The following is a 15,055-nucleotide window of genomic DNA, read 5'->3' as shown; positions in this document are numbered from 1 at the left end:
TTACAGAAGCTCTCCTGCGAAACTTGCAGAACTAGCACTCCTGAAAGAAAGGATATTGCGGAGACATGGCTTAGCCACAGCCTGGGGGATGTTTCCAGAATGAGATTTTCAATCTGCAGCGGAGTGTGCGCTGATATGAAACTTCCTGGCAGATTAAAACTGTGTGCCCGACCGAGACTCGAACTCGGGACCTTTGCCTTTCGCGGGCAAGTGCTCTACCAACTGAGCTACCGAAGCACGACTCACGTCCGGTACTCACAGCTTCACTTCTGCCAGTACCTCGTCTCCTACCTTCCAAACTTTACAGAAGCTCTCCTGCGAAACTTGCAGAACTAGCACTCCTGAAAGAAAGGATATTGCGGAGACATGGCTTAGCCACAGCCTGGGGGATGTTTCCAGAATGAGATTTTCACTCTGCAGCGGAGTGTGCGCTGATATGAAACTTCCTGGCAGATTAAAACTGTGTGCCCGACCGAGACTCGAACTCGGGACCTTTGCCTTTCGCGGGCAAGTGCTCTACCAACTGAGCTACCGAAGCACGACTCACGTCCGGTACTCACAGCTTTACTTCTGCCAGTACCTCGTCTCCTACCTTCCAAACTTTACAGAAGCTCTCCTGCGAAACTTGCAGAACTAGCACTCCTGAAAGAAAGGATATTGCGGAGACATGGCTTAGCCACAGCCTGGGGGATGTTTCCAGAATGAGATTTTCACTCTGCAGCGGAGTGTGCGCTGATATGAAACTTCCTGGCAGATTAATACTGTGTGCCCGACCGAGACTCGAACTCGGGACCTTTGCCTTTCGCGGGCAAGTGCTCTACCAACTGAGCTACCGAAGCACGACTCACGTCCGGTACTCACAGCTTTACTTCTGCCAGTACCTCGTCTCCTACCTTCCAAACTTTACAGAAGCTCTCCTGCGAAACTTGCAGAACTGGCACTCCTGAAAGAAAGGATATTGCGGAGACATGGCTTAGCCACAGCCTGGGGGATGTTTCCAGAATGAGATTTTCACTCTGCAGCGGAGTGTGCGCTGATATGAAACTTCCTGGCAGATTAAAACTGTGTGCCCGACCGAGACTCGAACTCGGGACCTTTGCCTTTCGCGGGCAAGTGCTCTACCAACTGAGCTACCGAAGCACGACTCACGTCCGGTACTCACAGCTTTACTTCTGCCAGTACCTCGTCTCCTACCTTCCAAACTTTACAGAAGCTCTCCTGCGAAACTTGCAGAACTAGCACTCCTGAAAGAAAGGATATTGCGGAGACATGGCTTAGCCACAGCCTGGGGGATGTTTCCAGAATGAGATTTTCACTCTGCAGCGGAGTGTGCGCTGATATGAAACTTCCTGGCAGATTAAAACTGTGTGCCCGACCGAGACTCGAACTCGGGACCTTTGCCTTTCGCGGGCAAGTGCTCTACCAACTGAGCTACCGAAGCACGACTCACGTCCGGTACTCACAGCTTTACTTCTGCCAGTACCTCGTCTCCTACCTTCCAAACTTTACAGAAGCTCTCCTGCGAAACTTGCAGAACTAGCACTCCTGAAAGAAAGGATATTGCGGAGACATGGCTTAGCCACAGCCTGGGGGATGTTTCCAGAATGAGATTTTCACTCTGCAGCGGAGTGTGCGCTGATATGAAACTTCCTGGCAGATTAAAACTGTGTGCCCGACCGAGACTCGAACTCGGGACCTTTGCCTTTCGCGGGCAAGTGCTCTACCAACTGAGCTACCGAAGCACGACTCACGTCCGGTACTCACAGCTTTACTTCTGCCAGTACCTCGTCTCCTACCTTCCAAACTTTACAGAAGCTCTCCTGCGAAACTTGCAGAACTAGCACTCCTGAAAGAAAGGATATTGCGGAGACATGGCTTAGCCACAGCCTGGGGGATGTTTCCAGAATGAGATTTTCACTCTGCAGCGGAGTGTGCGCTGATATGAAACTTCCTGGCAGATTAAAACTGTGTGCCCGACCGAGACTCGAACTCGGGACCTTTGCCTTTCGCGGGCAAGTGCTCTACCAACTGAGCTACCGAAGCACGACTCACGTCCGGTACTCACAGCTTTACTTCTGCCAGTACCTCGTCTCCTACCTTCCAAACTTTACAGAAGCTCTCCTGCGAAACTTGCAGAACTAGCACTCCTGAAAGAAAGGATATTGCGGAGACATGGCTTAGCCACAGCCTGGGGGATGTTTCCAGAATGAGATTTTCACTCTGCAGCGGAGTGTGCACTGATATGAAACTTCCTGGCAGATTAAAACTGTGTGCCCGACCGAGACTCGAACTCGGGACCTTTGCCTTTCGCGGGCAAGTGCTCTACCAACTGAGCTACCGAAGCACGACTCACGTCCGGTACTCACAGCTTTACTTCTGCCAGTACCTCGTCTCCTACCTTCCAAACTTTACAGAAGCTCTCCTGCGAAACTTGCAGAACTAGCACTCCTGAAAGAAAGGATATTGCGGAGACATGGCTTAGCCACAGCCTGGGGGATGTTTCCAGAATGAGATTTTCACTCTGCAGCGGAGTGTGCGCTGATATGAAACTTCCTGGCAGATTAAAACTGTGTGCCCGACCGAGACTCGAACTCGGGACCTTTGCCTTTCGCGGGCAAGTGCTCTACCAACTGAGCTACCGAAGCACGACTCACGTCCGGTACTCACAGCTTCACTTCTGCCAGTACCTCGTCTCCTACCTTCCAAACTTTACAGAAGCTCTCCTGCGAAACTTGCAGAACTAGCACTCCTGAAAGAAAGGATATTGCGGAGACATGGCTTAGCCACAGCCTGGGGGATGTTTCCAGAATGAGATTTTCACTCTGCAGCGGAGTGTGCGCTGATATGAAACTTCCTGGCAGATTAAAACTGTGTGCCCGACCGAGACTCGAACTCGGGACCTTTGCCTTTCGCGGGCAAGTGCTCTACCAACTGAGCTACCGAAGCACGACTCACGTCCGGTACTCACAGCTTTACTTCTGCCAGTACCTCGTCTCCTACCTTCCAAACTTTACAGAAGCTCTCCTGCGAAACTTGCAGAACTAGCACTCCTGAAAGAAAGGATATTGCGGAGACATGGCTTAGCCACAGCCTGGGGGATGTTTCCAGAATGAGATTTTCACTCTGCAGCGGAGTGTGCGCTGATATGAAACTTCCTGGCAGATTAATACTGTGTGCCCGACCGAGACTCGAACTCGGGACCTTTGCCTTTCGCGGGCAAGTGCTCTACCAACTGAGCTACCGAAGCACGACTCACGTCCGGTACTCACAGCTTTACTTCTGCCAGTACCTCGTCTCCTACCTTCCAAACTTTACAGAAGCTCTCCTGCGAAACTTGCAGAACTGGCACTCCTGAAAGAAAGGATATTGCGGAGACATGGCTTAGCCACAGCCTGGGGGATGTTTCCAGAATGAGATTTTCACTCTGCAGCGGAGTGTGCGCTGATATGAAACTTCCTGGCAGATTAAAACTGTGTGCCCGACCGAGACTCGAACTCGGGACCTTTGCCTTTCGCGGGCAAGTGCTCTACCAACTGAGCTACCGAAGCACGACTCACGTCCGGTACTCACAGCTTTACTTCTGCCAGTACCTCGTCTCCTACCTTCCAAAATTTACAGAAGCTCTCCTGCGAAACTTGCAGAACTAGCACTCCTGAAAGAAAGGATATTGCGGAGACATGGCTTAGCCACAGCCTGGGGGATGTTTCCAGAATGAGATTTTCACTCTGCAGCGGAGTGTGCGCTGATATGAAACTTCCTGGCAGATTAAAACTGTGTGCCCGACCGAGACTCGAACTCGGGACCTTTGCCTTTCGCGGGCAAGTGCTCTACCAACTGAGCTACCGAAGCACGACTCACGTCCGGTACTCACAGCTTTACTTCTGCCAGTACCTCGTCTCCTACCTTCCAAACTTTACAGAAGCTCTCCTGCGAAACTTGCAGAACTAGCACTCCTGAAAGAAAGGATATTGCGGAGACATGGCTTAGCCACAGCCTGGGGGATGTTTCCAGAATGAGATTTTCACTCTGCAGCGGAGTGTGCGCTGATATGAAACTTCCTGGCAGATTAAAACTGTGTGCCCGACCGAGACTCGAACTCGGGACCTTTGCCTTTCGCGGGCAAGTGCTCTACCAACTGAGCTACCGAAGCACGACTCACGTCCGGTACTCACAGCTTCACTTCTGCCAGTACCTCGTCTCCTACCTTCCAAACTTTACAGAAGCTCTCCTGCGAAACTTGCAGAACTAGCACTCCTGAAAGAAAGGATATTGCGGAGACATGGCTTAGCCACAGCCTGGGGGATGTTTCCAGAATGAGATTTTCACTCTGCAGCGGAGTGTGCGCTGATATGAAACTTCCTGGCAGATTAAAACTGTGTGCCCGACCGAGACTCGAACTCGGGACCTTTGCCTTTCGCGGGCAAGTGCTCTACCAACTGAGCTACCGAAGCACGACTCACGTCCGGTACTCACAGCTTTACTTCTGCCAGTACCTCGTCTCCTACCTTCCAAACTTTACAGAAGCTCTCCTGCGAAACTTGCAGAACTAGCACTCCTGAAAGAAAGGATATTGCGGAGACATGGCTTAGCCACAGCCTGGGGGATGTTTCCAGAATGAGATTTTCACTCTGCAGCGGAGTGTGCGCTGATATGAAACTTCCTGGCAGATTAAAACTGTGTGCCCGACCGAGACTCGAACTCGGGACCTTTGCCTTTCGCGGGCAAGTGCTCTACCAACTGAGCTACCGAAGCACGACTCACGTCCGGTACTCACAGCTTTACTTCTGCCAGTACCTCGTCTCCTACCTTCCAAACTTTACAGAAGCTCTCCTGCGAAACTTGCAGAACTAGCACTCCTGAAAGAAAGGATATTGCGGAGACATGGCTTAGCCACAGCCTGGGGGATGTTTCCAGAATGAGATTTTCACTCTGCAGCGGAGTGTGCGCTGATATGAAACTTCCTGGCAGATTAAAACTGTGTGCCCGACCGAGACTCGAACTCGGGACCTTTGCCTTTCGCGGGCAAGTGCTCTACCAACTGAGCTACCGAAGCACGACCCACGTCCGGTACTCACAGCTTTACTTCTGCCAGTACCTCGTCTCCTACCTTCCAAACTTTACAGAAGCTCTCCTGCGAAACTTGCAGAACTAGCACTCCTGAAAGAAAGGATATTGCGGAGACATGGCTTAGCCACAGCCTGGGGGATGTTTCCAGAATGAGATTTTCACTCTGCAGCGGAGTGTGCGCTGATATGAAACTTCCTGGCAGATTAAAACTGTGTGCCCGACCGAGACTCGAACTCGGGACCTTTGCCTTTCGCGGGCAAGTGCTCTACCAACTGAGCTACCGAAGCACGACTCACGTCCGGTACTCACAGCTTTACTTCTGCCAGTACCTCGTCTCCTACCTTCCAAACTTTACAGAAGCTCTCCTGCGAAACTTGCAGAACTAGCACTCCTGAAAGAAAGGATATTGCGGAGACATGGCTTAGCCACAGCCTGGGGGATGTTTCCAGAATGAGATTTTCACTCTGCAGCGGAGTGTGCGCTGATATGAAACTTCCTGGCAGATTAAAACTGTGTGCCCGACCGAGACTCGAACTCGGGACCTTTGCCTTTCGCGGGCAAGTGCTCTACCAACTGAGCTACCGAAGCACAACTCACGTCCGGTACTCACAGCTTTACTTCTGCCAGTACCTCGTCTCCTACCTTCCAAACTTTACAGAAGCTCTCCTGCGAAACTTGCAGAACTAGCACTCCTGAAAGAAAGGATATTGCGGAGACATGGCTTAGCCACAGCCTGGGGGATGTTTCCAGAATGAGATTTTCACTCTGCAGCGGAGTGTGCGCTGATATGAAACTTCCTGGCAGATTAAAACTGTGTGCCCGACCGAGACTCGAACTCGGGACCTTTGCCTTTCGCGGGCAAGTGCTCTACCAACTGAGCTACCGAAGCACGACTCACGTCCGGTACTCACAGCTTTACTTCTGCCAGTACCTCGTCTCCTACCTTCCAAACTTTACAGAAGCTCTCCTGCGAAACTTGCAGAACTAGCACTCCTGAAAGAAAGGATATTGCGGAGACATGGCTTAGCCACAGCCTGGGGGATGTTTCCAGAATGAGATTTTCACTCTGCAGCGGAGTGTGCGCTGATATGAAACTTCCTGGCAGATTAAAACTTTGTGCCCGACCGAGACTCGAACTCGGGACCTTTGCCTTTTGCGGGCAAGTGCTCTACCAACTGAGCTACCGAAGCACGACTCACGTCCGGTACTCACAGCTTTACTTCTGCCAGTACCTCGCCTCCTACCTTCCAAACTTTACAGAAGCTCTCCTGCGAAACTTGCAGAACTAGCACTCCTGAAAGAAAGGATATTGCGGAGACATGGCTTAGCCACAGCCTGGGGGATGTTTCCAGAATGAGATTTTCACTCTGCAGCGGAGTGTGCGCTGATATGAAACTTCCTGGCAGATTAAAACTTTGTGCCCGACCGAGACTCGAACTCGGGACCTTTGCCTTTCGCGGGCAAGTGCTCTACCAACTGAGCTACCGAAGCACGACTCACGTCCGGTACTCACAGCTTCACTTCTGCCAGTACCTCGTCTCCTACCTTCCAAACTTTACAGAAGCTCTCCTGCGAAACTTGCAGAACTAGCACTCCTGAAAGAAAGGATATTGCGGAGACATGGCTTAGCCACAGCCTGGGGGATGTTTCCAGAATGAGATTTTCACTCTGCAGCGGAGTGTGCGCTGATATGAAACTTCCTGGCAGATTAAAACTGTGTGCCCGACCGAGACTCGAACTCGGGACCTTTGCCTTTCGCGGGCAAGTGCTCTACCAACTGAGCTACCGAAGCACGACTCACGTCCGGTACTCACAGCTTTACTTCTGCCAGTACCTCGTCTCCTACCTTCCAAACTTTACAGAAGCTCTCCTGCGAAACTTGCAGAACTAGCACTCCTGAAAGAAAGGATATTGCGGAGACATGGCTTAGCCACAGCCTGGGGGATGTTTCCAGAATGAGATTTTCACTCTGCAGCGGAGTGTGCGCTGATATGAAACTTCCTGGCAGATTAAAACTGTGTGCCCGACCGAGACTCGAACTCGGGACCTTTGCCTTTCGCGGGCAAAGTTTGGAAGGTAGGAGACGAGGTACTGGCAGAAGTAAAGCTGTGAGTACCGGACGTGAGTCGTGCTTCGGTAGCTCAGTTGGTAGAGCACTTGCCCGCGAAAGGCAAAGGTCCCGAGTTCGAGTCTCGGTCGGGCACACAGTTTTAATCTGCCAGGAAGTTTCATATCAGCGCACACTCCGCTGCAGAGTGAAAATCTCATTCTGGAAACATCCCCCAGGCTGTGGCTAAGCCATGTCTCCGCAATATCCTTTCTTTCAGGAGTGCTAGTTCTGCAAGTTTCGCAGGAGAGCTTCTGTAAAGTTTGGAAGGTAGGAGACGAGGTACTGGCAGAAGTAAAGCTGTGAGTACCGGACGTGAGTCGTGCTTCGGTAGCTCAGTTGGTAGAGCACTTGCCCGCGAAAGGCAAAGGTCCCGAGTTCGAGTCTCAGTCGGGCACACAGTTTTAATCTGCCAGGAAGTTTCATATCAGCGCACACTCCGCTGCAGAGTGAAAATCTCATTCTGGAAACATCCCCCAGGCTGTGGCTAAGCCATGTCTCCGCAATATCCTTTCTTTCAGGAGTGCTAGTTCTGCAAGTTTCGCAGGAGAGCTTCTGTAAAGTTTGGAAGGTAGGAGACGAGGTACTGGCAGAAGTAAAGCTGTGAGTACCGGACGTGAGTCGTGCTTCGGTAGCTCAGTTGGTAGAGCACTTGCCCGCGAAAGGCAAAGGTCCCGAGTTCGAGTCTCGGTCGGGCACACAGTTTTAATCTGCCAGGAAGTTTCAAATTAGTGTTGTTCACATATTTACGTACTAGTCACTGAAGTCAATAGTTAGACCAGAAATTGAATATACCAGTATGCTATCATAATTTAGAGATATAAATTCAACATGAGGACCTGTTACAGAAACTCATTCAGTTACTGATATTTTCACAATGCACAATGCACAGAAGTACAGAATTTATTTTTAAGTTATTATGTTCATCTACTACTTTACCCATCTCAACAGACGTTGTAAGGTGGTCATGTCATTTTGGTATTTGTATGTCATTGATGTGTATGTCAGAGAGAGAGAGCAAGATATGTTACATTACATAACATTTGGTTTTGTTGTGTAACAGTCTTAGCCTCTGTGTATCTGATACATTTTTCATTGAAGTGTGGTAAGTGATGAATGTATCTAGTAGTGCTGTGTTGATTTGTGATGATATCTGTTACATCAAGAAAGATGTATGGTAAAGGAGAGCAAGGATGAATACAATGTATATATTGGAAGGTAAAAAGGATATAAATTTTGAATAATGTTATTAACTTTGAAGAGAAGAAGTTTGTGGTGAGACGGCAGCACTGCACAGCAAAGAATGGTTAGTGTCAGCCAGTTAACTTGCTTAGAGGTGAGAGAAAGATCATGTACTTACCAGATTCATGCATTAATATATTAACTGATAAAGCTATTTGGTTTTTATAGAAATTCTTTATTAACTTTGTACCTTTTCTGAATCATTGTCCACTTTGCTAATCATAGTATTGTTCAGATCAGTATTATGTGCGAAGATCATGTGAAGTTCTACTCTGCCTTTTTTGAAAACATACACCCTTCTAATATCACTGTCTTGGCATACCATTTCATAGGAACAGTTACTCTTCCCAACCCACTGTTTATCATTATGCATTACTATATGCAGCAGTTTGAATATGTATTTAGAAACAGAAATTGATCTTAGCCACTGTCTCTTTGCTGTTTGCTATTGTGCTTTTAAGAAATCCACAACAATGTTGTCAAGATGCGATGTAAGTGGAAATTTTGATTAGCACCAGATAGTTGTTTTATTTCAGTTGCACAGTTAATATAAAGACAAGTTTCATTCTGATCAGTTACAGTTCATTTCAAATTAGGTTCTGTTTGGTCCATGGTTAGCACACTAGTCTATGCTGGATAACAGTTTGTGGGGACACGGTTTTGGTAATAGATTTTATAGAGTGGGAGGTAAATTCTGGCAAAAATTTCAGACAGAAACAAATATAGTTGAGAGGTTATAATACGTAAAAAGTGGAAGCCATATTTCCCCAGTCACTGACCTTGAAATGTTGTCGAGTATGTCCAATTTTCATAAGACACCCACCGATACTCAGCATCATTGAAGCGATAGTAGATATCTTCAGGTAAGACTCCAGCAGCTCTGAGGTCTGAATATATGCCGCCAGGAACACTTGCAGGAACTGTGATGGCTGTTGGCAAAGTAAAATATCATTTGCAAACAATTAAAAATTAAACTTCTGATTTGGTTTAAGTAAATGAACAAAAGAATACAGATTCAAGGAAGTCAAGAGAAGTCTATAAAAACCAGTATAGTCTCAAACTTCAGACCTTTATTCTAGGGATGAAAAACAGAGAAACAGAAAAGTGTGGGACATTTTTCAAAAACAAGGTTCTTGCGAATTCAAAGATGGTACCGATATATGAAACATTCATACATTTGTATCTACATTTCATTCTAATCACACGAAACATTACATAAGGGAACTGAAGTTCCCTCATTGTGGTTCTCCCCATGGCACCATACGTTTCTGCTCTGCACACCTCCTCTAATATCAGAGACAGTAGAAGCAAGTACACAAACTAGAGGATTTTCAATTTATTGCTGAAATTTGTGGAAGATACGCACCACTAAATGCAAACATGCCTGCTTAATTTTGTCAGGTTTTTCTTGAAGTTCTGATTTCAAACCACAAATTTTACCATGAATAAAAAAAATATTTTTGTTCCTTAAGAAGTAGCTAGTCAAGGAAAGTAGAGTTAGGAGAATGCAGGGGCTGAGGTATATTACCAAAATTAAAGCCTATCTGTGATGTGAAAAATACCATATGTGTGCTTTCCTTATACTCTGGTATAACTTCCTATGGCACAGTCTTGCTGACTCAATAGTCTTGCAACTCACTCATTGAACATTCAAGTTATACAATGCCAAATTCTTGTGATGATCAAATTTAATTCTCTGCATTCACTGCAGTTTATTGACAACTGCCTGTTTAATAAAACAGTTTTGAGATAAAAGATCTAAATTTTTAAATTATTGTACCCCAGAGAATTGATTGTTATCCACTCAATATCTGAATAAAACCTGTGTACTTCAAATTCCACTGGGGAAGGCGGGGTTGGAGAGAGTGGACTGCCCCCTCCTATTGTCACCCCCCCCCCCCTTTGTCAGTGCTTAGTGAGGACTATGAGAACTCTCTGCCCAAAGTTTTATTAAACAGGCAGTTGTCAATAAACTGCAGTGAATGCAGAGAATTAAATTTGATCATCACAAGAATTTGGCATTGTATAACTCATTTACATAGAAAAATGGCAATTTTCAGGACTTGTCCTCCTACAAAACTTCTTTGGGTGTCTCAAACCACAATCTTGTCACTATACGTGGTTATTTTTGTACATTTACATAAGATTATCTCCAGTCCAAACCTTCAGTTTGAGAAAGAAATCAAATACCAGAATTCCAGCTTATTACATCAGCATAAACAGCCATTGGTTAAGAATTTTCAACTGTCAGCAGATATTTTAACTCCAGCCAATTTTAACTCAGTCACTGTGAAATGTCAGCTATCTTTATTGCATCAAACTATTCGAGGACTGAGAAATAAAATTAATGAATTAACTATCTGCATAGATGAGTTAGAGTCTTCAAACCCAGCTGACATAATCTGCCTCTCTGAACATCATGTGACCACTGGTATAGAACTTTTAAGTGTGACAGGGTTTAGGTTAGCATCTCCCTTTTGTAGATCAGAAATGAAGAAAGGAGGAGTTGCCACATTCATCAGGAACTGTTATAAATTTAAGAACATAGACATTCATAAATTTTGCCTAGAACAGCATATGGAAGCATGTGCAACAGAATTAGAATTTCGCAAAAAATCCTTCATAATATTAAGTGTATATCGAGCACCTGCAGGTAACTTTAATCTGTTTGTAAACAACCTTGAAGCTGTACTGGCCCATTTAACAACCAAAATCAAAGAAGTAGTGGTTGCTGGTGATTTCAATGTAGATTTCCTTAAAGACTCTCCCAATAAGAACTTATTTGAGTTAGTAACACTATCATTCAACTTAATTCCCACAGTAAAGTTCCCCACTAGGATAGCCACTTGCTCACAAACAGCTATTGATAATATCTTTATAGAAAATTCCAATGAACAAAATTATATTACAAAACCAATAGTCAATGGCCTCTCAGACCATGACATGCAGTTCCTTCTGTTAAATATTAATACTGAACAGGATATAAAATCTGTTAAATCTGAGCTCAAGAGGGTAATCAGTAAGCCAAAAATTGATTACTTTAGGACGCTCCTCAGAGACATTCACTGGACTGATGTTTACAGTGCTCATGGCATGAATGAAAAATATAACATTTTTGCTAATAGAGTGCTTACCTTATTCGAACACTGCTTTCCACCAAAACTTACCAAGGTTAGAGCAAAGTCTACAAAGAAGCCATGGATTACTCGAGGAATAGGGGTATCTTGTAAAATAAAAAGAAAACTGTATCTGTCAATCCGAAACATTTCCAATGTTGATGCTATAGCACATTATAAGAAATACTGCAAAATATTAAAGACTGTAATATGGATGTCAAAGCAAACATATTACAAGGAAATGATAGTCATATCAGATAACAAAATAAAGACAATATGGGATATAGTGAAGGAGGAGACCGGTAGAACCAGACATGAAGAGGAACAAATAGCATTAAGAGTAAATGACACATTGGTGACAGATGTGTATAGTGTTGCAGAACTTTTCAACAAACATTTTATAACTGTTACTGAAAAGATGGGGTTGTCAGGTTCGGTAGATGCTGCTATGGATTACCTTAGACCAGACATTTCAAGTAACTTCCATAATATGAATTTGACCCTCACTACCCCAACAGAAATAATGTCCATCATAACATCTTTAAAATCAAAAACATCTAGTGGGTATGACGAAATATCAACAAAGTTAATTAAAGAATGTGATTCTGAGCTAAGTAACATATTAAGCTATCTGTGTAACCAGTAGTTCATCAGTGGAATATTTCCTGAGTGTGTGAAATATGCTGAAGTTAAGTCACTGTTTAAGAAGGGAGATAAAGAAATAGCATCAAATTTCCGTCCAATTTCACTGTTCCCAGTATTCTCAAAAATTTTCGAAAAAGTAATGTACAGTCATCTTTATAACCATCTTATCTCAAATAACATACTGTCAAAGTCACAGTTTGGATTTCTAAAAGGTTCTGATATTGAGAAGGCTATCTACACTTACAGTGAAAATGTGCTTAATTCATTAGACAAAAAATTGCAGGCAACTGGTATATTTTGTGATCTGTCAAAGGCATTTGACTGTGTAAATCACAATATCCTTTTAAGTAAACTAGAATATTATAGTGTAACAGGAAATGCTGCAAAATGGTTCAAATCTTATATCTCTGGCAGGAAACAAAGGGTGTTATTAGGAAAGAGACATGTATCAAGCTATCAGACATCATCCAACTGGGAACTAATTACATGTGGGGTCCCACAAGGTTCCATTTTGGGGCCCTTACTTTTTCTTGTGTATATCAATGACCTTTCATCAGTAACATTACCAGATGCCAAGTTTGTCTTGTTTGCCGATGATACAAACATTGCAATAAATAGCAAATCAAGTGTAGGCTTAGAAAGATCAGCCAATAAAATATTTGTGGACATTAATCACTGGTTCCTAGCCAATTCTTTGTCACTAAACTTTCAAAAACACACTACATGCAGTTCAGAACTTGTAAGGGGTGTCCCAAGAGTATATGTCTAACATATGATGACAAGAAGATAGAAGAAGAGGACAGTGTTAAATTCTTGGGATTGCAGCTTGATAATAAATTCAACTGGGAGGAGCACACCACAGAACTGCTGAAGCGTCTTAACAAATCTCTGTTTGCAATGCGAATTTTGTCAGACATAGGGGATATAAAAATGAAAAAGCTGTCATACTATGCTTGCTTTCATTCCATAATGTCATATGGGATTATTTTCTGGGGTAATTCATCAAGCCAAGCTAAAGTTTTCCGGGCACAAAAACGTGCAGTAAGAGTTATATGTGGTGTGAACTCAAGAACATCCTGCAGAAGCCTGTTTAGGGAACTAGGGATACTAACTACTGCTTCCCAATATATTTATTCCTTAATGAAATTTGTCATTAAAAATATATCACTTTTTCAAACCAACAGCTCAATTCATGGAATCAATACTAGAAATAAGAATAATCTTCACAAGGATTTAAAGTCACTTAGTCTTGTACAAAAAGGTGTGCATTATTCAGGAACACACATTTTCAATAACTTGACAGCAGCCATAAAAAGCTTAACAACCAATGAAATTCAGTTTAAGAGAAACCTAAAGGATTTATTGGTGGCGAACTCCTTCTACTCCATTGATGAATTTCTTAGTAAAACCACCTGATTTGTATATAAGTACAACATAACTTCTGCACAATTTCAGTGCAGTAATGTGTTCATTGAAAATGTGTGTGTGTGTGTGTGTGTGTGTGTGTGTGTGTGTGTGTGTGTGTGTGTAAGTATAATCTAACTTCTGCACCATTTCAGTGCAGTAATGTGTTCATTATAAATAAATATTACAGTAGTTGTATTACATGTTTATTACCTTATAAATAAATAAAAAAACTTTTTTATTTTAAGTTCAGTGCATTAGTATTTGTAAAATGACTCTTAGTGTTCATTAAAAAATGACGATCATTCCACTTGGGACCTGTGGAATAGTACATTAGCTTACTTGTTTTAGTTGTAAATATTTGTCGTGTATAGTTGTTTTTCTGACATGTTCCACATCCTGGAGGACCTCCTCACTACGGATCAGTTGGAATGAAAGTAAATCTAATCTAATCTAATCTTAGAGGTCGAACATCAATGTGCATCCACAATGAGGGTGTGAATTCACTGCCCATCGAGGTGACTCAGCTCTTTGGCTGTGGGGTGTCTGTTCCTTCAGACATGTCCAAAACTCCAGAAACTACTAAAGGTGACAGATTCACCGCCCATTGGGGAAAATCATTTATATGAATGTATGGTGAGGAATGTAGTCGCACTGTGTCGAATGAAGACTTGCAGTCCAAAGGTTTCCAGCTGTTCTCACAAGTTTGCGTATCCTTGTGTTTTTTGGTCACTAATCCATTGTCTTGCAGCTTTTTGTGCTAAGATGGTTGCCTGTAACAAGACGCTGATCAGTGATATCAACTTAAAAATGAACCATTAAAATGCGAGAATTTATTATACCTTACAGCATGTTTGGAATTTCCAAACTGCAAATTCGCAACATTCTAGCTCCGTTTCTGTCCGAATTTAATGCAGCTGATTAAATGTGGCATACTCTGAACACCACAAGTATCAATTACCTTCCCACCTTTCCCTCTCTCTCGAGCAAGGAGCCATGCAGTACGCCATTGGCGTTGGTTTATATCTTGAGTACTGTTAACATTATTAAAAGAAGAGTGCTATAAACAGGCCCAGATTAAGGTCGCAAGGCACCAGTGTTGAACTGCTCGACCACTGTTCAGCATTATCTTCTCATACGTAAAACATTCTCGGTTTTCTTGCTGAGTCAATTCGGGATAAATTCTCGAGCTTTCGACGATAGACTCCATCGCCATCGCCAGGAGCAATGGACTGTCTTCACCCCTGCTTTGGTGGCCATTCTTATAGCCCGTGGATGGCTTCTGATTGGTCGGCGATTACGTAGTGCTGTCGCAGATGGTGTCAATGTGTGCTAGTGGTGCTACCGCTTCCACTGGAACATAAACCTTGGAAGGAATGTCTCTGCTGCTTCTCTGCTTCTAGCGCTCGTTTCCATGCACTGCTCAGATAGTATCCGCTGTCGCGTTTAAAGTTCTTCTTGCTCATTCTTATTT

At 44.2% G+C, this 15,055-nt stretch overlaps 1 protein-coding gene and 1 non-coding gene across 2 annotated transcripts in view; both read right to left on the bottom strand.

Moving 5' to 3' along the window:
- Positions 1-15,055, bottom strand: part of LOC126188176 (beta-mannosidase-like) — a 317,638-nt gene that overhangs the window by 235,875 nt on the left and 66,708 nt on the right. The window contains exon 2 of the mRNA XM_049929697.1: positions 9,196-9,345. Within this exon, the coding sequence (XP_049785654.1) occupies positions 9,196-9,345 (150 nt within the window). The remainder of the gene's footprint in view (positions 1-9,195; positions 9,346-15,055) is intronic.
- Positions 6,184-6,258, bottom strand: Trnal-caa (transfer RNA leucine (anticodon CAA)). The gene has a single exon. It is a non-coding gene; the product is annotated as a tRNA-Leu (tRNA).

Source organism: Schistocerca cancellata, chromosome 5 (genome assembly GCF_023864275.1).
Source record: "Schistocerca cancellata isolate TAMUIC-IGC-003103 chromosome 5, iqSchCanc2.1, whole genome shotgun sequence".
NCBI classification, from domain to species: domain Eukaryota; kingdom Metazoa; phylum Arthropoda; class Insecta; order Orthoptera; family Acrididae; genus Schistocerca; species Schistocerca cancellata.
The sequence above is the reverse complement of the archived record's forward strand: the minus strand, read 5'-3'. Positions and strand labels throughout refer to the sequence as shown.